At 30.3% G+C, this 25016-nt stretch overlaps 6 protein-coding genes across 23 annotated transcripts in view; 2 read left to right on the top strand and 4 right to left on the bottom strand.

Annotated features, from left to right (window-relative positions):
• LOC107994418 (uncharacterized) overlaps positions 1-10377 on the top strand; it is a 28595-nt gene extending 18218 nt beyond the window's left edge. For 7 of the 17 annotated variants that reach the window (XM_017051330.3, XM_017051325.3, XM_017051326.3 and 4 more), the window contains 11 exons: positions 4344-4703; positions 5140-6487; positions 6579-6694; positions 6787-6927; positions 7005-7102; positions 7199-7382; positions 7460-7682; positions 7761-8011; positions 8107-8315; positions 8388-8541; positions 8662-10377. In XM_017051330.3, the coding sequence (XP_016906819.1) occupies positions 4344-4703; positions 5140-6487; positions 6579-6694; positions 6787-6927; positions 7005-7102; positions 7199-7382; positions 7460-7682; positions 7761-8011; positions 8107-8315; positions 8388-8541; positions 8662-8778 (3201 nt within the window). In that variant the 3' untranslated portion in view covers positions 8779-10377. Of the gene's footprint in view, positions 1-32; positions 176-1229; positions 1372-4043; positions 4152-4343; positions 4704-5139; positions 6488-6578; positions 6695-6786; positions 6928-7004; positions 7103-7198; positions 7383-7459; positions 7683-7760; positions 8012-8106; positions 8316-8387; positions 8542-8634 lie in introns of those variants that run through there. The other 10 variants (XM_062075045.1, XM_062075044.1, XM_017051329.3 and 7 more) reach the window with 7 other exon arrangements.
• Positions 10378-10725: 348 nt separating this feature from the next.
• Positions 10726-11736, bottom strand: LOC107994420 (uncharacterized). Its single transcript, XM_017051333.3, has 2 exons — positions 11071-11736; positions 10726-10845 (listed from the first exon to the last, which is right to left on the bottom strand). The coding sequence occupies exons 1-2, from the start codon at positions 11433-11435 to the stop codon at positions 10785-10787; spliced, it is 426 nt and encodes a 141-aa protein (XP_016906822.1). The 5' UTR covers positions 11436-11736; the 3' UTR covers positions 10726-10784.
• A 1091-nt stretch (positions 11737-12827) lies between these two features.
• Positions 12828-14555, bottom strand: LOC107994371 (uncharacterized). The gene is made up of 2 exons (XM_017051241.3): positions 14286-14555; positions 12828-13969 (listed from the first exon to the last, which is right to left on the bottom strand). The coding sequence occupies exons 1-2, from the start codon at positions 14320-14322 to the stop codon at positions 13155-13157; spliced, it is 852 nt and encodes a 283-aa protein (XP_016906730.2). The 5' UTR covers positions 14323-14555; the 3' UTR covers positions 12828-13154.
• A 721-nt stretch (positions 14556-15276) lies between these two features.
• Positions 15277-16799, bottom strand: LOC107994492 (uncharacterized). The gene is made up of 3 exons (XM_017051456.3): positions 16626-16799; positions 15699-16186; positions 15277-15549 (listed from the first exon to the last, which is right to left on the bottom strand). The coding sequence occupies exons 1-3, from the start codon at positions 16797-16799 to the stop codon at positions 15441-15443; spliced, it is 771 nt and encodes a 256-aa protein (XP_016906945.2). The 3' UTR covers positions 15277-15440.
• Positions 16800-17010: 211 nt separating this feature from the next.
• Positions 17011-22265, top strand: LOC107994491 (A-kinase anchor protein 10, mitochondrial). 2 transcript variants are annotated; one of them, XM_028665061.2, is made up of 9 exons: positions 17011-17150; positions 18095-18875; positions 18947-19207; positions 19348-19498; positions 19597-19711; positions 19782-19956; positions 20052-20125; positions 20195-20247; positions 20340-22265. In XM_028665061.2, the coding sequence occupies exons 2-9, from the start codon at positions 18349-18351 to the stop codon at positions 20427-20429; spliced, it is 1446 nt and encodes a 481-aa protein (XP_028520862.2). In that variant the 5' UTR covers positions 17011-17150; positions 18095-18348; the 3' UTR covers positions 20430-22265. The 2 variants fall into 2 exon arrangements, with proteins under 2 accessions (XP_028520862.2, XP_016906944.2); XM_017051455.3 differs by lacking the exon at positions 17011-17150 and adding an exon at positions 17163-17875.
• On the bottom strand, positions 22259-24920 carry LOC107994374 (G-protein coupled receptor 143-like). Its single transcript, XM_017051245.3, has 6 exons — positions 24087-24920; positions 23921-24032; positions 23733-23827; positions 23466-23644; positions 23071-23398; positions 22259-23014 (listed from the first exon to the last, which is right to left on the bottom strand). The coding sequence occupies exons 1-6, from the start codon at positions 24234-24236 to the stop codon at positions 22793-22795; spliced, it is 1086 nt and encodes a 361-aa protein (XP_016906734.1). The 5' UTR covers positions 24237-24920; the 3' UTR covers positions 22259-22792.
• Between the last annotated feature and the right edge of the window lie 96 nt (positions 24921-25016).

Raw genomic sequence — 25016 nt, 5'->3', positions numbered from 1 at the left:
TCGTTAATCGCGGAGTGGTTTCACCGTTTTCACCGGTTTCCTTCCTTCCTTCCTACGAAAAATTGATCTTTCGCGCGGATAAATTGGCTAGATGAATAATCTGGCTTCGTTGTTCTCGTCGATGTTCACCAGGAGGCTCGTCAGGTTTAACAGTTTGATCCTGCGATTCGACGAGGTGAGATTTTTTTTTTTTCTTTTTTGAGAACTGGATTCTCAGAAGTCGCGAATTCTTCTCGGAAACGGCGGTGAAGAATATTTCGGTGTTTCGAAAGAATTGGAGAAGTATTTTTTTTTTGTATGGTGCGCTTATATTCTTGGTAAGAGAAAAAGAAAAAAATTTCGATGGAACAATAATCTTGGGGAAAGTGATTTCTCTTTTTTTCTTGATCGTAGATAGATTTCGATCGATCGCGATAAAGGAGTTTCGATTCTTGGAGAAAGTAGATTTTCAGGATTTCTTCAGAAATTTCTTAGAATTCTACAAAAAATATAAAATATTTTATAAGTCAGTGATGATGGCTATTTTTGAGTTTACTTATTACGTAAAATTGAGAAAAATAATTTCGATAATTTCGAGATTGATTGATTTCCAAACATTTATTTAACGGATAAGTTTCTCTTTCGGGGTTTTAATCAGAATCGAGACTCACCTTGATCTTCTACTTTGTCAAAAAATCTTCACGTTGCACGTTCTTACTCCTATAATACTCGTTTAATACTGTTTTTTTTTTTTTTTTCAGAAAAAAAAAGTAATAATAATTTCTTCACTTTTTCTTTTTTCCCCTTTTATTCAACATCACAAAAAAAAAATTAGCGCCTAATACTGCCAATAATGTTTCTTGAGTCGCCCTCTACCTTCTCCACCATTTCGACTATTGCCGTTTCCACTTAGAAAAAAAATCAATACAATAACTATCACTGTTCTTCCAACTAAAAATTATTCCTTCGACCACGTGTCTCATATGTTTAGTTACAAGAAAATTTTTATTCGCGCGTATTGATTTAAAAAAAAAAAAGAAGGATAATAATGGTGTACCGTGGAATCGAGTGGTTGTTCGTTTGTCGAGTGGTCGATCGAGACAGGCACTAGCAACAGCGTAGCTGCGCTGTAATAATGGGTGGCGTGGCGCGAAACGGGGTTCTTTGTCGGCCAATCGGCCTCGCCGCTTTCGGGACTTCCCGAGACCTTCTAGCCGCTCGTGTCACGAGCCATTTCTCACAGTTCTCGCTCGTTTCTCGCTCGTTATCACGGTCAAGAACCGCTTTCTATCGGGCCGAGATATTTTTCGATGTAAATGAACTATTCTTTGAGAAATTTCCAAGAGGTGTTCTTCTCCGATGGAGCTTCGATCGTTCGAAATGATTTTTGAGGTTAGGAGATAATTGAACGGTTTTATTATTTGGAATGGGATTATTGAATTAAGAAATACGATTTATATAGTAATTTGATATTAATTTGGTATTTCTCGATTTTATGTTATATTCGATTATAATTCTGGAATTAGGAGTTATATTATTTTATTATTTGTAAGAATGGGATGCGGTTTAAAGAGAAGGATTTCGTTTGTCGGAGTGGCTGGTATCATCAGGTTAGTAAGTTTCCTGTTTGAACAGTTCGTTCGTAATTGGAGGAAACTCGAGTCTGACTGGGTCATTTGAGAATTCTAATGGAAATAGTTTCCTTGGCTGCGAGGAGTGACCTGATCAATTATTGAGATTTGTTCAAATATCTGAATATTCTATTTACTTCCGTCTTTCAATAATATAATATGCATATATTCCATAATTTAAAAATATTTAAATTCAAATTAGGCGTTCAAATATTTAAATTTGTTCAAACGTTCAAGCTTTTAAATATTCATATATTTAAAACACCTATATCTTTCAACACATCCTTTGTATTCAAATATTTCCTTTTAATTTTCTTTCTTCTCATCCCGTGTCTCGGATTAACTCGTATTAATTGCTAAACAAAATTTTTTTATTAAAGAATAAAAACTTCGCATATTTTTGTTCTTTTTACAAAAAAGAAAACGGATATTTACTAATAGATTTATAATTGAAATTTGTAATTCGATATTACCTGTCTTTCGACTCGCTAGATTTTCTTGCCATTTATCAGCCATAAATCGCGTGAAAGATACAAAACGATCGATCATCTATGGAAGGGAGAATCATTTAATGACAACGTGAGTGAAGCACCATCGTTAATCTAAACGCCTTTTACATGATCTAGTGGTGCTCGAAAAGGGGAACACCGCGCGATGACGCGATCTTCCTCGTCGATTACAATTCAAATACGTAACGATGATGAGAGAGAGAGAGAGAGAGAAAGAGTGATGGGAGGCGGAAGTGGAGGCGAGTAGTGGATCTGTTTTGCAGTTCTGCTCTGCAATCACGTTGAATTATTATTTTTGTGAACTTTGTTTTTCGACGCAAAATATCTTTTTTAAATATTCGAAACGTCCTTAAACGTTTATAATATAAGATATGATAAATTCGCTAATTATATGTACATTTATTATTCGACTCAGAAACTTGTGATTTCAAATTGTCAAATTATTATTTTACAAGTTTCAATAACGATGAACGCGCATTAAAGATATTTTTTTCTTTTTTCTTAAAAGATTTAATGTTTTGCATATAATTGCAAAAATTTTTTGTTAAAATAAATATAAATATTCATTTTATCGATATCTATCCGATATAACGATTTTCTGTTTCTTTTTCCTTATCTATCTTTTTCCCTCATATTTGATAACGATAAATATCCAAGATCGACTCGCTAATTGAAAAACTAATGTTTTTTTAAAATTACAGTTGAAACGATTTAGAGTTTAAATTATCGTTTCGTGTATGGGAATTTTTTTTTTTTTTTTTTTACGAAAGAATAAAACTTATCTCGAGTTTTTAAAGATTGGTATTTGTGATTATTCTTTTCATCGTGCTTTATATAACGATTAAAAGAATAATATGAGACAGATTCCTTGATTGGAACGATAAATTGTCATTGCGGTTGCACAACTCGATATACGCGTAATTTCTCGCTAGTATTACTCGATACTCCACGCCACGTGTCTTCGTAAATACAAGCGGTAAATCACCGAGAATTTCATGTAAGAATGCGATACCTAGATTTCCATTCATCGAATGAAATTCTTTTGTAATTTATGCAATTACACCTATTTACGAATTTTAAAACTCTGTCATCAACTATTATAAAAAATATAAAGGCAAGAAATATAATTATTTGTCAAGATAATTATTTTTTTTTAATGTAGAAAAAAACGTATATGTAATAGAATAAAGAAAATTATCGAGGTTTTTGCGCGTAAATCCAGTTTTCAAGAAAGTTTCTCTTTCAATCTTCGTCCTTCTAAGATTCCCCTTCCTAATATTACCATACGTATACTTAATTCTCGTTAAAGTCATCTCCAGAATTAAAAATAGAAGAAGAGTCGATATTTACGAATTTTCCTCTGTTAAACGAATAAAAATCTATTTTACTCTTGGACAAAATTTTTCTCGTTGGGTTAAGTTAGATAAAACACAGATTCAACGTTATATCCATTAATAAATTTGAATTGTAATCGTTCGGAAAATTCGTTTATCCCTTTCGTAATTCGGCGAATTTCCTTCCTTTCCGGCCGATTGAAACGTGAAATTAAGTTTTCATATGGAACTCGATATATCATCGCTCCACCCTTGCGCAAAATTCGCAAATTCTGGAAGGACCATTCCGGATATTATTCCCTATAATCGAATATCGCACCGATTGACCGATCGGACGATTAAGATCCGGATTTTAATTGCTCCATCGATCCGGCTTGCGCTGGACACATTCGCATTTGTCCACTGTGTTTCCTTCGATAAAACTTGATCGAAGATCTCGAAACCTCGAGCGTGAAGAATGGAAAATGGAAAACGTTGGAGTTAAAGAGAACTAATCTTACGTAACGGCGGTTATCACGTTCAAAGCGGCAATAACAATCGGTGATAACATTGATAAAGGCTATATTGGCGGTAATTGTAGGGAAAAAATGATAATAATCGCGACAAAGACGCGCTTAATAATAAATATAAGTATATAACAAGAATCTAATAAACGTAATAATGAAAAAGGAAGTTAAGTAAGAGAGATCGCGTTAAAGGTATCCGATAATTGATACAACGCAACTCTTTACAGATAAAAAAAAAAGAAACTCGTTCCAACAAGATCATGTGTAGTAAATAAAGTGGCTATTAAATAATTCCTTGCTCGACTCCCATCTATGAATATCTAGTTACCACGAGATTACTGTATTTACTGTGACCTATCATTTGCCAATCTTGAATCATTGCAGAATGGCAACCGGGAAATGAGCGTGTCGCCGAGCACCAAAGAGCAGCCGAGCCTCGAGATGGACGGAACACCTCTCGAGGACAATAGCTTAAAAGTGCAGAACGTGGCGAGGCAAGACTCGGGCGTCCCGGAGGATCTCGCGTCGCCGTTGGCCGACGCCGATAAGCTTCCAAACGAGGACCCGGACTCGACGATGAACAGCGACTGCAACATCACCGTGATCCACGTGACCGAGTCCACGGAAGCGAATAAACCTGATCCGGCTCTGAACAACGACAAGAAGGATTATACGGGCGAGGGGAAGGATAGCAAGGACGGAAGCGACAGTGGGGTGGAGGGTTGCGCCGCCGAGGTCCCGAGGGTGAGGATCGATCGAGGAAAAACGCCAAGTCCTTGCGCCACATTCGACGAGAGGGGATCGTGTTAAAAAAAAATCGTCGAAAGATCGTCAAATTTGTAATTATTGATCCATCGAGCAGAGGTCACTAATATCCTCGGGAAGGTCAAAAATTCGCGGCCTAACTTATGAAGGATGTTGATACAACCGAGCTCTTGTTGGATTTGGTTGTACAGCTATATAGAATGACCCATTTCGGTCTGTAAATAGATTTCCCCCGGAAAGTAGTTTGAATAGCTCGGAGCAATTTGGGAAGGCCATTAGTTTTTCATGTAGGGAAGGGGTTGCTTCAATGTCGCTAAATTTTTCTCTTCTTCTGCCTAGCGGAAAGAAATTCTAATACAACGATCTTTATGATCTTTTTGCGATAAATAATTTATATTAATGGTGATAATTTCAGGTACGGAGTCGGAACAGCATCGATTACGCGAGCAGTTGTGGCGGCCTTGACGAGGCGTCCTGCGATTCCAGTCTAGTCAGCTGTTGCTCCGTGTACGAGGACCCATGCGCAACTTTACCCGACGATGTCAGGTTGACCACAGGTGGAGAGGGGACCAGCGAGGGCGGCAGCGAAAGTTCCTCCATAGCGGGTAGCGTTTCCGCCCGTGCAAACCGGAGCAACGTTAAGAGAACTATACCCGCTTCTGCCGCGAGCAAGAAGAAGGCAACCGCGACAGAGACTCAGAAAAGCACGAGGGTAAAGCCAACACCGTTGATTTCGGCCGCTACTCCACGCTCCAAGCCGCGTACCGCAACGCCGAGGAATATTCTGAGCAAAGCGCAGCCTGTGACGAGGGACAGAGCCCGATCCAGGGAAAAATCGGGAATCAGAGAGGGCAATAATGATAACACGGCAAGTAATAGTCGAGTTTCAACGACATTCCGTTCAGGTGCGACCCAAATGCTGCCGCGAACGAGAACAAGACCTATTCCTGATTCACTGCCATCTATGCTCACCACAGAAATCAACAAGGATCTGGCGCAGCGTGGCCGAGGGCAGAGCGGCAGCTGCAGATCCAGAGGTGGGTCCAGCACGCGTGGTGCTCGCACTCCTAGCTCGACACCGTCCGAGGAGGTTCGAAAACCTCTGTCCACCGCCAGGGTATCGTACACAGCTCGTACGGAAACTGGGAAAGCTTCCTCTAGATCGGATAAGATGAGCATGAGCACGGATAACAAAGCTCTGGATACGTATGCCACGTTACCAAGAAGGAACAGGAACAAGATGAGCATTGCCAAGGTCGGTGAGAAGGCGGACAAAACCGTTAGAAGCAGATCTGGAAGTAGAGACGCGAGTTTGAATAGGCAGGTTGAAAAGAAGAGTAACGCCAAAGAGAACTCGACGCACAAAAGTCTGCCACCCTATCCGAGGCACAAGATTGCCGAGAAGACGCGTATTTATCATGAAACCAGCGTGCAGACTGGTCTGACTGGTCATGACATCGAGAATGCTTTGTCTGGAGTGCCAAGTGTCGTCACCGGGCCGGAAGTGGTTGAGAGGTTGCACGAAGGATGTCAAACGGAGGGCACGTGGGAGGATATGCAAGCGATGCAGAGTGACTTGAAACGGTTAAACGAAGAGACGATGCAACAAAAAGAGGAGAACGAGAAGCTGAAGGCTGAAATCGTCGAGGTGAACCGTATGCTTAAAGAGGAGCAGGCGGATCATGCGTTCGCCCGGCAAGAATTGGATAGAAATGCACAACGAGTATTGGCGATGCTTGGAACTCCGCAATCAGAGCATGCAGGTGGTTTATCGAAACGTTTAATTTGATATTTCTCCTTTTCCTTTGATTGTTTCCTTTTTTTTTAAAGTGAATAATTTTGGCTTGATTTTAGAAGGGAGTGACAGCTTTTTGGAGTTGGAATGTCATTTGCAATCGTCTGGACAAGTTGTAGCAAATCAACAGTTAGAGATAGCTGATTTACAATCTTTGTGCCGTATGTTGAGTAGGGTAAGTTATTCTTTATATTCTTTATTTTTGTATTCTCTTCAAATTTTACATCTGTTAATTCATAGTTACGTGTATTATAATCATTTATAAAGGATTTGGAGAAAAGTTTGGCTGCTCAGAAAGCGTTGCTACAACAACAACAAGAATTGGAGGCAGAATCGGCTGAGATGCAAGATTTCCTACAAGAAGAAAAAGCCACTTTAGCGGATGCTTTAAAAGAGGCTGAAACAGAGGTATTTCTTATTTATTGATAAAGATAATAAATAAATGGAAAGATAATAATGGTAAAAAATTTTTTCCTAATTTACAGCTTGCAAAAAAAGAAGAACTATTAACGAAACGCGAATTAGAATTAGAAAGGCAAACCGAAGAATGTAAGCATTTAGTACGAATTAGCGAACAACGAAGGTAAATATTAAAAAAAAAAAAAAATTAATCTCGAAAGTTTTCTTTAATATGTAATATTTGTATTTTTATTCATATTGATTTTTCATTCATTCGTAGACAAGAAAATTTATCTATGAGCATGAAATTAAATGCAGTCGAACGACGAAGCAGGGAACTTTTACTCACACAAGGAGCTGCCGTTTCCGGAGCTGCGGTTGCGCTTTCCGGTCTTGGAACTAGGCTAGAAGGATTAGTAGACCAATTGATAACATCGTACAGTATCTCAGTAAAAGATCTCGAAGTAATATTCCATTATTTTTTATCATATATTTTTTAATCGATTGTTTAATGATACTTAAATATTGTTTTCATTTGTAGGATGTGATATATCACAATGAAGCATATAGCAGAAGCAACAGTAGCGTCGAATCGAGTCCAGTTAGCTCTAAGCATAGCCTGAAAGAGTGTACACCCAGCCCGAAGAGTGGATCTTTCGTTTCCGCAGTGATTGGAGCAATCCGGAATGCGGCGACGCATCCTTTTGCAACGAAAAACACTGACAAAAAATCTTCTTTAGAATCAGCTAAACAAATATATAAAGGTACACATTATATTATCACTATTTATCGACGAATAGAGAAAAATCGTTCGATTAATCTTTCTATTATCGATCATTCAGAATTAAGTATGGAATCATCGTCTGATTTGCTCGATTTTGAAACCGAGCCATGCCTGATGATGGAAAGTGTGTTAGAGGATGTTCCCTTACCCGATACGTACTCGCATAATATGGTGTCGAGTAGTGATTCACTTCGCAGAGCTTTAAGCTTTCCGGAAACCGTAGACGAAGGTAATCTGAAAAAGACGCGTACCAATGAGGAGTGTTCAAGTCTTACGAATCTCACGCAAGCAATTTTACATCGTCGTAAGGTAACAAGATAATATAAAAATATTGGAAATATTTTTATCAAACGAAAAAACAATCACCGAAAAAAGAACCATTGTACATTTGCATAATTTTCTAGGTTGAAAATGAGGAAGATGATGATTGCGATTCCATCAGCGAATCTGATACCGGTACGAATGATGGTCCGTTAGCTTCGGATTATTGTCCGGCTGTTAGTCTTGTTGATCAAGTTATTGATGTAGATAATCTTGTTACGAAATTACTAAAAGTATTGCGAATAATACAGCTCGATAATGATACATGCATACAGGAGCTGAAAGAAGAGAAGTAATTTTATATCTTCTTGTTTTACAGCAAATCACGTATGAAGCAATGTACAATACATGTAGTGATTTGCAGGTCTGAATTAGAAACGAAATTGGAAGTGACTGTAACGGAGTTGGAAGAATTGCGTAAAATTGTGGACAACTTGCATCAATCAGACGAAATTCTAAGCAACAGTTCGGACAGGAGACGTAGCGTGATGGAAAACTGTCGTTTGCTGATCAAAGAGGTAATAGCTGGTGATGTAACCGATACATATCTATGAAATGTTTCTGGTGCCGTTTTAAGACTTGTTTAATCAGCGATTGACTTTTTAAAAAAGATGTCAAATGGAATAATTCCTCTATAGGCGGGTAAGGAGGAATTAAAATTTGACGAGCCCGCAGTTGGTAATAATAGTGGTCCTGGAGGAGCTACGAATTGTGAAGATCTCAACGCGAACATAGCCGCTCAACCATCTTCCTAAACACATTTCCTTTTTATTTCTTATCTTTTTCTTCTCCTTTTGTTGTTATCATCTTTTATCTTTGACGATGTAAATCATTATTGATTCTATCTGTTTTCATCCGTTGTTGATGCCAAGATAAGAGCCACCTTGAAAATCGCTCTAATGCGTATCATCTGAAAGAATCGAGTTGAATTGATCCTCGATAGTATATTCATATTAACTGTTTTTTCGACGATCGTGTTAAGATGATTAGATGATATCGTAGATCATAAACTATAGGCATTTTGCGTGTGTCGAAGTCATGTACAGCTTTCTTCGTGCCGTCATATTACGAAAGATATTCATGCGTATTGCTTTAGTATATTTTAACGTTAAAAGACTTATAATCTGTGTACATAACGATAAATTTTCTCCTCATAATTTCAAAATTGGATTACGTAGTTAATAATTCATGATTCGATATTTTAACATATAACTTAGACTTTCGCAAAGATAATAATTTAAATGTGTCCTTGAGTCATTATCATTCATTTTAATAGGTAACTATCTCACGTTAATATTAAACGCGATTAATCGCGATAAAAAAATATATATATAAAGGAATTCCTTAAGAGTAATTAATTGCATCGATAAACAAATTTCCTTTTTCGTGCCCACCGAATTCCATTTTATCACATTTATATGTTATTAATAACAAATCTTTTTTTAAGAGTATTAATCCATGTATAGAGAGGAATATGGATAGATTGTAATGTACCTTAAAGCTCCGTTTATTGCAGTTTACTTCTTCGTTTGAATATTGGTAATAAAAGTACGAACAATGTTTAATCTTTAAACGTGAAATAACAACAGGGTACATTAGTTTTATATTACATAGCGAGGATTTGCGGTTATTTGATTAAATATCGGTGAATATGAATCATTCAAATAAAATGAAATATTATACTATTCATAATTGTTTGATTCATCATTTGTCAATATTTAAATATCCTTGCTATCTTAAACGTAATTACAAACTTATTCGGGAATATCTTTCGTTAATCTTTAATAAAACATCTTTAATAAAAAAAACAAAAAAAAATGAAAATGAACAAATCGATCGATATTTATCCCAATGAAAAATTATTCCCACGAAATGAAAAATAAATTCAAAAAGAGAACATACATCTTATTCCCTAAGAGCTGCTTTCTATTTTAATGGTGAGATATATTTGAAAAACATATTCTTGTACACGCTTCCATAAGTATCCGTCGACTAAGTTTTCGAAAACATTGTATATACATATATGTATGTAAGTGGATATTGTGCAACTTACTATTTTATTCTGATTCAAATTCAAAAGATTTTTTTATATAGATTTTCTTCCTTTCTTTCCTTGAATACCACAGGTTATTTACTGTATATCGCAATCTGTAAAGTTTGTGTGAAAGTGATTTTTTTCGTATCCTTTTTTTTTTTTTTTTAAATGAAATAAATGATTCCACCCAGATGATATATATTCTGAGAATCATAGTCCTAAGCATTTTTTATACAAAATATTGTGATTATATACCAAAAAGGAACTCATAAATAATGTATTTTAATTTTTAATCAAATAAATTTCGTTTCGATAAAAATTGTATATTATATATTGTATATTTACTTAAGTATACAATTGTTCGTGAAAAGCTCGAGTATTATTAATTTTATTCAAAAGATAGTATAAAGGTTACAAAAAGAAACCTTGAACCATTCTGTAACTCGTGCAATATTAAATATAGTAAAATATTTTTCGTGTAAGTTAATTTTAATTTAACATTTTTTTTAATTCTTTTTTTTTTTAAAGTTTGCTAATTGGTTACAAGCAAGATTAAAAATAAATATCATTTTAAAATAGAACTAATAATCATCATTTTTACGAGAAAATGAAAAATGATGATGATAGGGATGAGATAAAGGAACGCTATATGATTAAACAAAAATGATAATGGAGCAATTAAGTTTTACGTAAATATTTTGTGTTTCGTATAAAAGTTTGAATTCTTCATTCATGGCGAATACGACGCAACAGAGGAACCAATAAATTCGCCAAGCGTAAGCCAGTCCTAAAATAAAGATATTAAATTTAATAAAAAAATAATAATAATATAATAATAATATAATAAATAATACATTTACATCTGTTGTATACAAGAAATCAATAATAATATTATTTACTTTTAAAAAAACATATAATAACTATATATAATTATTAAAGAAAAAAAAAATAACCCTATTTATGAAATAAAATTAATAATGATATACCGGTTTCAAGTTAAACTTGAAAATACCTTTGTGCTGACTTGGACATTGGTGACAGTTTAAGATTGATTTCCGGTTTACTCGATGGTGGTTTTGAAGAATCAATTGCCGGCAAACTAGGTTTATTATTGTCAGCAGCACCTGCTAGAAGGAGTGTCTCAACAGGAGCAATGACGAGCATCACGCCATCCACGTGAACACGATAATTCTCAGATCCGTTTTGTCGCTGATCGTAATAATCGATTGTAGAATTGAAGGGAGTCGATGTTGTCGGATTCGATGATTCCACAATCGATGTTTCGTTCGCAATCGGTAAACACTGCGCAACTCTGTTAGAACAGAACGCGGCGAGTAGCAACACCGTTTTGAAGATTCGCATATTGATCGATAGCATCGATATCTGGTTTAATAATCGCAAATATCGATGATATTATACGCGTATGTCGTTGAGAAACTCCTTTGAATTTGGTTGAATTGTAGAATAACACGAAATATCAAGTTTAGATTTCAAATATTTCGTTCGAAATTTGAGGCTGATACCCGACAAACGATCGATCGAGAAACAATCAAGAATGTGAAAAGGACTTATGGTTAATTTTTGATAAGAAAAAACGATGCCCGTGGCGTGGTAGCGTGAGCAATGAACGTCTTGACGATGCGGAGGATGAGCGAGGTGTGACGACGTCTCCTGCCGACCGGCGATCCCGGTCCCCACCTGGCATGGAAACAGATCGTCAGGCAAGTTCAAGAACCTGTGGGCCCTTGTGTACGTTCTGTTGCATACATAGTCAGGTAGAACATAATCTTGGATAGAATTGATTTTTTTACTTGGATGACATTGATATCTTATTCTGTTTTATTTTATGATTACTTACATATATTATACATATATATTTACAATTTATTACATATTACTTATTCCTTTCATCTTTATTTTGAATGATTTGAATGTTGAATTTTGATCAACATTTATTCAATTAATATTATATTTTTATTATACAAAGATATAGATAAAAAAGCAAAAATTACATGATAAAGATGTAAAGATAATAAGTATCGATATATAATATTATATATAAAACTATTTATTAAATAGAAAGAATATTGAAAATAATTGATAATTTATATATTTATAGAGAATTTATATATATAAATTTGTATATTTTATTTCGTATAACTTTTAATTTTAATTTAGAATTCGTTATTCTTTTTTAGGTGTAAATCTATTCAATTATATTCAATAGAAAATATTAATTTTATTCAAGATAAGAAAGTTTGATTGATGAAAAAAAAATACAAATCATTAATAGCCGATTCGCTCTCGAACTTATACATACTCTTTCGTGAAATATACTGAACGTATATGCTGTGTGCACACGAGTATCTATCTATATATGTGCATATATATAAACACACACACACACACAAATATACACAAGACCGATTTGTAAAGGGCAATGGCCTCGTATGGCCCCACCGAGTTCATTTCCCCGTTCCTCTGTCTCAGCCGCCGCTTATTACCGTAACCTTGCCCTTGCTCTTACATTTCCGCCATACTCGAACTTTGCGGATTGTCTTCCTGGTTCACCTTGAATGGCGCCTTCTGATGATAAAAGCTTATTGAAATCGTTGATCACGATTCAAATTCAAGTAAAATTAAGATAAGTATATAGATAAATTCGATTTTATCTATTCAAACAAAGATAAATTTTTATTATTCAATGTATCAATATTACAGAAAATTTTATTTTGGGAAAAAAATTGGCATTATGATTGAAAGATAGCATTTTTTGGTTTATATATATAATTTATTTTTTCTTGAACATGATACAAAAATTTATGATTCTAGTATAAATAATATGTAAATGTAAAAAATATAAAATATACTTCAAAATATATCTAATTCGATTAAAAGATTAAAATTTGCGTTAAAATTTTAAATATGATTTCTTTTATATATATATATTTTTGTATTTCTTACAATTTTAACTATTTAAACTATTAATAATTCATGTATCCAAGTGCACGGGTTTTTTTATCTGTGAATACAGTATGCGAATATCACAATTATTGTATACGTAGGTATCCTTGAATAAAATTTATGTACTTTATTCTATATGGGGTAAATTTCTTTATAATTCTTATCGTTTTGACAGATACCAAATTTATCTCTATATCTTCCAGGTCCACAATTCTCAATACCACCTCCCAGTAACACTAGCTCTTGACGTTTATTGTCCAATTCATTCCTCTCTTCAGATATCGAAGGTATATCCTCCTCTTCCTCTTTAGATAATTGTTTTTTTAACGATATCCCTGGTTTAGTTGCTTTTGATATCTCTTCTTTAACCGGTAAGTCATCAGAACGATCGAAATTTTCCACTTGTAAATTTCTAGCGTTTGCAGATCTTTTGTTTTCTTTTATTGAACTATCAATGCTCGGATGTACTTCTGTATCATTCGAAATTTGTTTAGTCTTTTTTATTGCCTTTTTACCATCAATAAGTATTTCTGAATTAGTTGCCTCTTGCAAGATCGTTTCAGAATTTTTCGTACCTTTTAATAATTCAATTTTTTCGCTACTTTTAGCATCAGGCAATTCAACAGGATGTTTACCTTTATCCCCTTCCTTTTCTATATGAACGATCTCGACATGGTAAGGCTCCCTCCCGCCATCTGCATTTTCTGTCTCATAAACTAACGTTTCAGATGGTTTCTCGCTGATCTGTTGCTTACTGTACTGCGGAATTAGCTCGTTCATTTCCAGCATTTGTGATGCCAGATTCCTAAAGAAGAGACCATTTCCGGAAGTAGCAACGACTATCAAAAAATTGTCAAATTTGGCATCCACATTGAAATCACCATTCTGCCGCTGATCATAAGTCGCTGGAGCCGCATTTATTTGCAAAAATGATTTAGGTAGAATGCCTGTAAAATTATAAAGTCAATAATAACAATAAAATATAAATATAAAATAATAAATGAATAAATATAATTTATTGTGTCAATATAATTTAGATATGCTTTTTTAGATATATGCATTTATATAATTTATGTGCATTTATATATGTGCTTTTTATATGTAAATATAAAAAAAGAATATAAATTTCTAAAAAAGATATATAAATAATTTATAATAACTTAGTTAAGAAAATAAGAGAAGCAGTTACATTAAAATAAAAATTAAATGTTGAAAAGAAATCTATATTTATTTTTTAAGGAAGCCCAACAATAGTAGCTTTACCTGATAGCAAGATAAGGTATGTAACATGCAGTAGCATTTTGTCGGAATCCTCTGGAAGCGATCGTTCAAATCGGCCGAGCTGAGCGAAGTCTGATCCTCGACTGTGCGAGAGATTCGTCCGCTTCCTTGGCAGCTTTGGATCGCCAGTAACTTGTATATAGATCGAGGGAGTATCACTGTTGGGAGAGGGTAAGAAACGCCTTGTATGTCTGGTAATCGACTTAGATGATTAAGTAGCTGCTGCCATCCACTATGACTCTATGACTGTTTATGACATATATGTATGTAGCTCGTATGTAGCGTCGTCCATGATTTTATCCTTCATAGGTCAAAGAAAAAAATCAAACGGTTCTCACGATAATTTATTGTACTGACTGTATTATGTATACTTCTCAAACACGATATTTTAAAATTCTTTTAAATAAATAATTTTAGATTGATTTTTTTTTCAATGTCATCATAAATTTAAAAAATTTTTTTCATACTTTAAAAATAATATTTGAAATTTTAATTCATTTAACTTTAAGAATAAAAATATTTTTTAAAACATTAAAAACAATAATTTTTTTTCTTTTAATGCGAAGTAAAAAAAATAACTCATTTAATTATTACAAAAAATTATTTTAAAATACAAAAAAAACAATTATAGTATAAAAAATGTTATTCAAGAATGAATCATGTTATATAATTGATCGATATTTTTGGAACATTGGAGAAAATAGAAGGAGAAAGAATTCCAAGATCGTATCTTTATTTTAATATGTCTTATCTTGGACTGAAGTCTTTTTTTTTTTTAATTCTTTTAATAGAAATCTTTTTGCTTTTTTGATTAAACACACAATCAATAAAAGAAATATTCTTTTTAAAAGAATTTTATTAATATTATTTTATTAAAATTTATGGATATTTTAGTTGCAATTTAAATAGAATTATTATTATTATTAATAAATTAATGATTTAAAATGATGAAAATTTTATAATATTATAGTAGTATAAAAAAAAATACATATAATTGCTTATTATATTATTATATACAGTAACTTGATGAATATAAATGCAGGATGAAGCGATGTGAACGATACGAGAATACGTAACTTAACATAAGTCGACGAGGAACATGAGAGAACTTAATACAATCGCACAGATATCGAATATTCATGACATAGTTTGGTTTGAGTGCATTCGATTATCCTCTTTTTGCACGAAATTCCTTGCATTGCGTGCTGTGTCATCCAAAAATTTTGGTACTAATCTCAATGCCAATCTATAAGAAAAAAAAAATAATTTCCATCTCAATAAATTCTATTGCATTTACATGTAATTCGAATTTTAATTTGTAATTTCACTAATTAGTTTGATTAATTATTCTATGAGATATACATTTTAATATTTTTTTGTCTGTTAGTTACTCACGGAATTAATGACAATCTTCGTTTACTAAGACGACGACAACGACCATTTCCATCTGGTGAATATCCTGATCTACAACGTTTCCTAGAGAATATTTTAGATGAATCTCCCATATTATGGGATAATCCCCAATTATTTTGCTCTCTTTGATTTTTTTCCATATTTTCGAATAAATTTTCAATTTTATCATTAACTTTCATCTTTAATATGTTATCCTCATTAGTAGTTGAATTCTTTGACATTTTATTTGATGAAATATTTAAGGTTTCATTTATTTTTTCAGCATCCACTAAAGACAAAATTTCTGTATTCTCTATATTAAAATTTGTATTTGATTCATTAATTGGAAATGTTAAATTTTGTGATGTAATGTTGGAAAAATTGAGTTGTTCTATAATTTCTGAAGTTGATGGTTCGGTAGTAGTTGTAACATTAGGTTTGATCATCGGTTTAATCGTGAAATCGGCGTAATCATAGAAATAATCGTATTCCTGTAATTCAGGATTGCGTTAATTACTTAATTTATTTAAATTTTTTTTAATGATATTCTTTGTTAATATAATATAATATAATAATATTAATGATTTACTTTAATTTCTTGTATTCTTTTAATCGGTTAATAAATAATTTTTTTACAACTAATTTATATTTATAATTAGAAAATAACAGATATATTCACATTTTAAAAATCAAAATATTATCTGGATATTTTATCTTTTACATCTCTATCTTTTAATTATAAGTAATATAATTATTAATTATTAATATAATTATTAAAATACATCTTTTATAATCTAGAGAAATATATTTATTATACCATTAATGAAGATAAAAATTAACAATAATAATAGTTCTCGTTATCGCGTTATCTAGTGATATCAAGGTATATAACATCTCCACATGTTGCGATGAATTTAGTCGTTATTTTACCGTGTAATCATCAAGCATCTCTGAGTCCAATAATGCCAACACTTGTACATCCTTCAAATGAACCTGCACGTTCAGATCACCGGTTTGTCGTTGATCATAAGTCGTTGCCGGTAAGGACAGGCCAGTCACAACATGATAAACGAACACGAAGAGAAAGTCGTAACGCGGATACATGATGAAGTGGACTGATTTGCTTCGATAGGCCACAAAGCTATGGAAAAATGTACGAGGATCGTCGACAGAATTCAGACTGACCAAGGTCCGTCTGAAAAGTCGACGTTATACCGATGCTCTACCTTGATATAGTGGTCAGTACATCAAGAAACCGGTATTCTTTGTCGTTGAACGGTCATGAGAGCCTCGAGCACAGTGGCCGGACATTGGCCTCATCGTGTACCGATATACACGGAACGCGGGCACGTACGAGAATCGATGTAAAACAATTCTGATTTAAATATTAAAACATTAAACGTTCCTCGAAATTTAACACGGGAACGATACAGACGGATAAAGAATAGCAAAAAGGTAAAGATCGTCTGATAGCGGATGATATGATTCTTTATATCAATCATATAACATTGTTTTTGTCAAAATTATTTTCATACATTGAAAAAAAATAAAAATATGTGAATGATATATTAATTAAATTATGAACAACATAGCTAAATATATTACAACATAGTTAAACTACAGTTTATTATAATAATTTATTACTATAATGATAATTATATTGTGCGAATATTTCTGATTTCATTCATTATTATGAAATCGCATGGAATAATCGTGACCGATGAATATAAACTTTCTACGAATCAACAACATGGCAGCATCGTTAGAATTATAGTAAAAATAAAAATGGATGATTACGCAATTTTGATGTCATTGATGCGTCTTTTTATGTTTTGATTCACGATCGTTTTTTAAATCTTCTGACAACGAATCGACAAATGTCGCGAATGTGCTTGCATAGATATCGATATAAAGATCCTGATTGGAATTACGATGACATTAATGAGAGTTTATTGAAATGTCATGTGTTGTTTTATACGATCAGGGAAGTTCACCGTGTTATTTTCTTAATTCAGTGCTCGATATCGTGTTTGAAAGGAACCCACGCATAATTTTCGCTTACTATAGGAAGAGGTTTGCGTCAGGGTTAAAACATTATTATATACGTTTGAATATTATATTGCATCGCTTATCATGTTTCGTTGTGACATAAACAATGTTCCAATTTTTTAAAAAGCCTGGTAAATAATTTTTTATTCATTTATGATTGTTTGTTGATATTTCATTTAAGAAAGGAATATTTAATTGCATCGTAGTTAACCTAAATGCAAAATATTTATGTCTGTTTTGTTTCTTAAATTTTGTGTTCCTATATGTGTGATTATTGAAAATTAAACCAAGTGTATTTTTTTATCATATATTATTTATTAGAGTTAAAAAGCATTTATTGATAATTATAGGACAAAAAGACAGGCCCAGATTTTTACAAACTTCACCCACAAAATCAAGCTCTGGGAAATTATTTGGAGATGTATTCAATAGTGGTTCATCAATTCAGACACCAACAGGTGCATTGTATAGTCTTGAGGAGGAACAAGAAGATGAAATTCTTAATGGTAAAACGAAAGAAACATGTTCCTTCAACTCTCAGCTTTCTAAGACACTTCCACAGATACTTGCAGACAAAGGTGCTCTAGGTTATTTCATTCAATTTATGGAAACACAGAACTGCATTGCACTTATAAAGTTTTGGTTGGAAGTAGAATGTTTATGCAGTTCATTTAATGTATTAAAAACAAAAATGGAAAATATTGAATGTTTAAGTTGTATAAAAAATTCAAATAATATTGTCAATTCGATAGACAACAATAAAAATTTTCAGTGTGATATGACACAGAATAATATAAATAATTTTGAGACTAAGAATCTACTATTTAATGAACATGTAAATAGTACTGAAATAAATATGAAATCAAATTGCAATGATATGCCAAAGACTAGTCAAACAATAAGCAACATACGACAATCAAATCATGATTGTAGAAGGAAAGATATGACCATCAGACAAGATGCATTAAGAATTCATAAAAGATATATTATTAAGGATACTTTGGGTACAAATAAAATTCCTGAAGATTTGAAAAAAAAAATGGAAGAAGTTCTTACTTTAGAAAATATTGAGCCTATGTTGCAGTGCCTATCAGCTGTCCAAAAGATTATATATCAAATATTAGAAACTGAGTGAGTATAAGAATTTAGAAATATTTACAATATTTATTTTTAAAATTTACATTCAATGTTTTTTTTTTTAGATATATTAATGAGTTCTTACGAAGTGAATTTCATTGCAAACATCAGATTGATGTTCTTACAAGTGGCAATGTACAATTAGCAGATATATTGTATAATGAAACTGCATTTTTTTATTTTATGGAATTTATGGAACTTGAAAACAAACGTGAATTATTAGACTTCTGGATGTCAGCTATAAGTTATAAACAAAATTTATTAGAAAAGAAGAATGGTATAGATCCAGAGGAGGCACAAACTGATGCTCTAATTATTTATGACAAGTATTTTTTTAAATGTTGTTTTTATAAGTTTTTAAATAGATTAAATAATATATTATAATAATAATAATATAATATAATAATATAATAATAATAGTAAATAATATATTTCAATATTATTGACGTCATTGTATATATCATAGGTATTTTAGTTTACAAGCAACGATGCCTCTTGGTTTTAGCGATAAAATTCGTTTCCAAGTTGAGCAGAATATTTGTCGCGAAGATGGAGAGGGACCACAACCCGATTGTTTTGATAAACCTTGTAAAATTGTATATAATTTTTTGAATAAGGTAAACATAATATCTTAATATGAGATAAAATATTAGTATGAAATTGTATTGATAAGATTCAGTGATCTTGACTTTAGATAACAAAAGATTTTTTTCAGTATTATCTACCTACTTTCTTATCATCTCAGTTATATTACAAATATTTATCAGAATTGATTAGTGCTATACAAAGCAGTCCATGTTCAAATTTACATCCTAGATTAAAAAGAGCAGGTTTGTGTTGTGCAAATAGTAATATCATAAAAATAAAATTGTCATTTAAAATATTTTAAAAAAATTGCAGGTTCTGATTGTAGTAGTGAAGTCAGTTCTGTTAGTATTAATATGCAAAATACCCTGCAGGCAGGGAATGATGGAAATAGATTAAATAATAATAAAAGAAATATTACCAATAGCATGAACATTGATACTAGACAACTTTATGATCCAGATTCTTTATGGAAACGTAATAAATATAGGTAAAATAATTAATAATTTTATTTAATGAACATTTCAAGATATATTTTATTTATTTTATATTTTATAGTTTTTATTTTATATTTTATATTTATAGTTTGAGCGTCGGTTATATTGATGATTTAGGAAGATTCGTTACTGAAATAGAACCCGATCCTCAAAGAAAATATGGTGAGTTATTTAAATTTAATTTCCTGAAGATAGAATGTAAATGGCAATAATTGTTTAAAACAATTTTAGAATCTCGATTAACACGTGCTGTAAAAAGATTTGTAAATATGGAGCAAGATAAGGTAATTTTCATATTTATCAATAATATATATCCAATATTTAATACAATTTTTAATTTTTTTTAAATTAAAATTATATAAATCAATATAATTAGGCCAAAGAAGAGTTAGCATGGAAGATTGCTGAGATGATCATTCGTGAGATCACTTCTTTGACTCTAGGAGCTTCAAATTTTTCATCTTGATAACAAACACTATATCAATATCAATATCAATTTTTTTTTCTTTTTGCGTAATATATTTTATATTTTTAAGTGCTTTAAGGTGAATATTTTGTTTAATACTGTACGATTTTTTTAATTTTTTATAAATGAACCGCGAATTCCACTAAAGTGCCAAATTGAATAAAAATTAAAATAAATTATTAAATTTTATAATCATAAAAAAACATAAGTTTATATTTATGTATTTATTATTTGTCTTGCGTATTATATGTATTTAATGTTAAATTTATTGCAAAATTAATTATTATTTTCGTACTGTTACGAATGGCGTATTTTCTATATTTATAATAGATTTTCTTTAAAAATAATGTTTTAAATTTGTAATCAAAATTCAATAATTTTAGATTTTATAGAAATTATAAAAAGATTAAGACAAAGAACAAAACAAATGATGTCGATAAATATATAAAAAAAAATTTTCCGTTTATTTAAAGCATAATAATGAAGTATGTACATACAAACGGAAACAATAATTTTCAAGTGCTTTAACTCTTTTTAACATTTATGAGATTATAAAAGTATTTGTTTCTATTTGTAAGATACGATTGTATTTTTAAAGAACTATATTAGAATGTACAAAACATATTATTTTGTGCTTAATATAATATTACTTTCTTCAATTATTTAACTGCCAAGAATTTTTTCAGTTCGATAACTTTTATGCTTTTCTCATTTTCAATTTGTAAAGTTAAAAAAAAAAATGTAAAGTTAAAAAAAAAGCATTTTGCACTTGTATTATAATGAAATGTGATTAAAGTGCAATAGAAATTTTAAAAATCAACGAATGAAATCCAGTCTAGATATTAGAGATACAATGACGAACCGGATGAACAACAACGAAATTGTAGGTTTTTATAAATTAAATTTCGAATTACAAATTATTTTTTAACAATTTTTTTTATAACAATAATTATTGTGTAGATTTTATTAGATTTAAATTTATTATATTAGACATATTAGCTTACTTGGCAGTATTTATTTATAAAATTTTTAAATAATAATAAAAACTTTAGTTTATTATTATATATAATTAAAAAACTTTTATATATGATCAGTCTTATTTAATAGGATTAGTTATCTAATTAGAATTATTACTGGATATTCAAATAATGTTATATAAAAATTATTTTATTAAAATCGATCTATTTTTAAAAAAAAATATGAAAAAAATGAACAATTGCTATAATAATGTATTAAAAAAAAAAAAAAGATTTAAATAATACGAAAAATATTTGCGATTTAGGATTAATGTTCTTAAAATGTTAGTCGATTGATTAATGGTGCACGTTAGTTCCTTTCTACGTAAAAACGAAAAAATAATAATTTTAAAAATAGCTTAATTTTGTCTGCGTATATGCATTATAATATTTTGGCAATTTATATTCATATAATAATTTACATTTTTAAAAAATATGAAAATATTAGATTTTTACATATTTAATTAAGATATTCAAGTTTAATGGATTAATATAAACGAACAAATTTTCTGATTAATTACAATATATTTCATATATTTGCATAGATGTTTGGTGCTATACATAAATACAACTGGAAAAACAATCTTGCTATTCTTTAATGACTATGTAAATCTTTAAAAATACGAGAATTCGATCATTTGTTAATAGTGATGTATATAAAATTTTTTTATTAAAACGAAAGGTTGTTGTATAAATAAAATCTGTTAATAAAAAAAATGTAAAATATCTGTTTTGAAAATTCTATACGTAATTTTATTTTCTGAGATGTATTTTTTAAAAATATTTTTTGTTAATTATAATAAAAATGATCGATAAATTATTATGTTTTTTATTTATTGGATTGAATTATATAATAAAGATTCATACAAGATTTAGTTTAACAATTAAGAATGTTTAACAATTTTTAATTTACTTATATTAAATACAAAAAACTATATAAAAATAATATATAATAAAATATAAAACTGAAATTATATTGAAAAAATGATAATACTTTATCATTATATATATTTTGCTTATATATGTAATAAAAATATAAATCTTTTAACATTTATAACAATCAACAAATTAATTTTTCATAAAGCTTTTTATTACTATATTAATCTCTAGAAAAGCTTATGTATGTAAAAAAGAAAATAATTATTTTCTATATACACAATAATTTTCTACATAAATAATAAGTTCTTTTATGTTTTCCCGGTTAGATGATTTTAATATAAATATAAATAAGCGATTGAGCACATCTTTTTAAAGCTTAAAAAATGATTAGATATTAAAAATATAATTTTTTTAAAAATGATATAAGGCAGTAGATTATTTTTATTAATATTTTTTGTATCACAGTTCTTAGAATGACGAAGATCCATTAATACTTGTATGAGGGGGACATCCAAATTTTGGATCTAATAAAGGCGATGATTCTGACAATATATTTGTATCTCCTTTTGAAATCTGATTTAAATTAAAATTCCCTAATTTCTGACAGCATTCTAGTCGAAATTTTTCTCTTTTACCCCATCTCTTGTAAACAAGAGCATTAAAAAATGCTTGAAGTGGATTTGTAACAGCCTGAAAATAAGATGTAAATTAAATTATATTACATTATTTTTAAAAAGTATACATACCATTATGTACCAAAGAATAATGATAGCTTTGATTGGTAATTGAAACCATAAAGTCCATAATAAAATCCCATTAATTAAATTTGGTAACCAACATACATAATATACAAAATTAGTCAATGCAAATTTAAGCTTTATTGCTTGTACCAATTTTCTTTCTCTTCCTGTTATTTGTGCTAGACTGCATGTAACAGCAGTTTGAAGATCTCGGGTTGATCCAAAATATAAAAGAGGATTAACTATCATGACCACAGCTAATAACACATAAGTAGCACAATAATTTGGCAAAATACGTAAAATAGCAGTGGATAATGATGTTAAATTATGACAACTGAAACAAAAAGTCTTAATAATACTTTAAAGATATAATGATCTATTTATAATGAAACTTGACTAACTTAGCATCTGGTACATATAAAATTGTTAAACCAAATGTAGTCAAAATTGCTGGACATATCCAAGCAAAGATATGGTAACAAATAGGATGTCCAGATCGATCTCCTAATAATAATTTCATGTCAATGGCATAGCAAAGTGTCCAAATCCATGTTGCCATGTAAAAATACTGTGTCCATGCCTAAAAAGAACTTTTTATATGAATACAAAAAATGATTAAAACAATCTAAATTATTAATATAATAAATCATTTAATATAATTATTTTACCGATGAAAGTGCACAAAAAACAACACTTGAAGTATCATCTTCCATTGGCATTATGGATTTAAAATTCACCCATAATGCTGATCTAATAAATACACCTAAACAATGTTTAGAATTGAATTAAAAAAAGTTATTTTTTTTATTTTTAATTGTTTTATTTTTAATCTATGTTAAAAGATAGACATAATTACCTAATGATGCTAAGAGATCTGCAATTGCAAGCCATATGATGATTTCTCTTCCTCTACATGCAGAGAAGTTTTGCCATCTATGAGGAAGATTAGATGTTTCTCTTGGCAATATCTATAAATAAAAATTTATCAATATTTTATAATATTTTATTAAAATTTTACTTACCTGATATACTGCACCTAAAATACCTATAGAAGAAGAAAGCATACATACAATATTATACACATCTGTATTGAATTCTTGCATTATTACGATTGCCATATCAGTTCTGTTGGAATGATGACAACAGAATGTTTGTATTGTTGGATCAGCCATGTTATATGTATTGAAATTAAATTCTTAAAAATCAACTATATAAATATAGATAGTAAAGAAAAATTAATATTCGATAAGATATTATTTATTTTACAATCAATTTTATACATTGAATTTTTAAAATAAGAATTAAACAATCCACTTTTATTTAAAAGTTCTTTTTAAAATATCTTTATAAAGAATCATCAATAAAACTTTGTTCATTTTTATCTTAAAACGAAACCGTACGAGGTTTCCGGCATATTTATTTGTACGCCATATCTAACTTTGTTTTAAAGAGAATTTGATCACAGATAAGATATAGAATTTTCTTATTTTTGTACATTACATATTTTATTTAAAATTATATTTTCAGTAAATAGAAAATTTATATATAAAAATTAAAAATATATATATAAAATATGTGTATGATATGAAATAAAATTATCTTTTTTTAACTTGAAATATAATATCATCTCTTTAAGAAATATTAAAATTTAAAAATTTAATATTAAAATATAAAAATCGAGTCAAACAGGCTTTATCAAGATTTTTAATCAATACGCAAGAAAAAAATAAAATAAATCAAATATCGAAATCATTTGTTGGGCGTATAAATCTTGCAAATGACAAGAAGAACATATAAGATGGAGAAAGACAAAGATAGGATAAAAATATTGAAATGAGCGCCATCTTTAGAATGTTGCAAATGAAACAAATAAAAAAAGGATAGAAAACGTAAAAAAAAGGAAAAAGATAGAATTAGAATTGACAGTTAGTACCATCTCTTGAATGTTAAAA

Source organism: Apis cerana, linkage group LG5 (assembly GCF_029169275.1).
Source record: "Apis cerana isolate GH-2021 linkage group LG5, AcerK_1.0, whole genome shotgun sequence".
Taxonomy (NCBI): domain Eukaryota; kingdom Metazoa; phylum Arthropoda; class Insecta; order Hymenoptera; family Apidae; genus Apis; species Apis cerana.
The sequence above is the reverse complement of the archived record's forward strand: the minus strand, read 5'-3'. Positions and strand labels throughout refer to the sequence as shown.

Coding starts and splice junctions, on each gene's coding strand:
- LOC107994491 (XM_017051455.3), top strand. CDS start 17,851: ATGTTCCAATTTTTTAAAAAGCCTG. Junction 19,208..19,347: donor GCTCTAATTATTTATGACAA/GTATTTTTTTAA, acceptor TATATATCATAG/GTATTTTAGTTTACAAGCAA. Junction 20,248..20,339: donor TAAATATGGAGCAAGATAAG/GTAATTTTCATA, acceptor CAATATAATTAG/GCCAAAGAAGAGTTAGCATG.
- LOC107994492 (XM_017051456.3), bottom strand. CDS start 16,799: ATGTATCCGCGTTACGACTTTCTCTTCGTGTTCGTTTATCATGTTGTG. Junction 16,187..16,625: donor AGATGCTTGATGATTACACG/GTAAAATAACGA, acceptor CCTGAATTACAG/GAATACGATTATTTCTATGA. Junction 15,550..15,698: donor CGAAGATTGTCATTAATTCC/GTGAGTAACTAA, acceptor TTTTTCTTATAG/ATTGGCATTGAGATTAGTAC.
- LOC107994371 (XM_017051241.3), bottom strand. CDS start 14,322: ATGCTACTGCATGTTACATACCTTATCTTGCTATCAG. Junction 13,970..14,285: donor ATACCTTATCTTGCTATCAG/GTAAAGCTACTA, acceptor ATAATTTTACAG/GCATTCTACCTAAATCATTT.
- LOC107994420 (XM_017051333.3), bottom strand. CDS start 11,435: ATGCTATCGATCAATATGCGAATCTTCAAAACGGTGTTGCTACTCGCC. Junction 10,846..11,070: donor ATGTCCAAGTCAGCACAAAG/GTATTTTCAAGT, acceptor TCTTTATTTTAG/GACTGGCTTACGCTTGGCGA.
- LOC107994374 (XM_017051245.3), bottom strand. CDS start 24,236: ATGGCTGATCCAACAATACAAACATTCTGTTGTCATCATTCCAACAGA. Junction 23,645..23,732: donor TTTTTTGTGCACTTTCATCG/GTAAAATAATTA, acceptor AGTTCTTTTTAG/GCATGGACACAGTATTTTTA. Junction 23,399..23,465: donor TTATATGTACCAGATGCTAA/GTTAGTCAAGTT, acceptor TTTTTGTTTCAG/TTGTCATAATTTAACATCAT.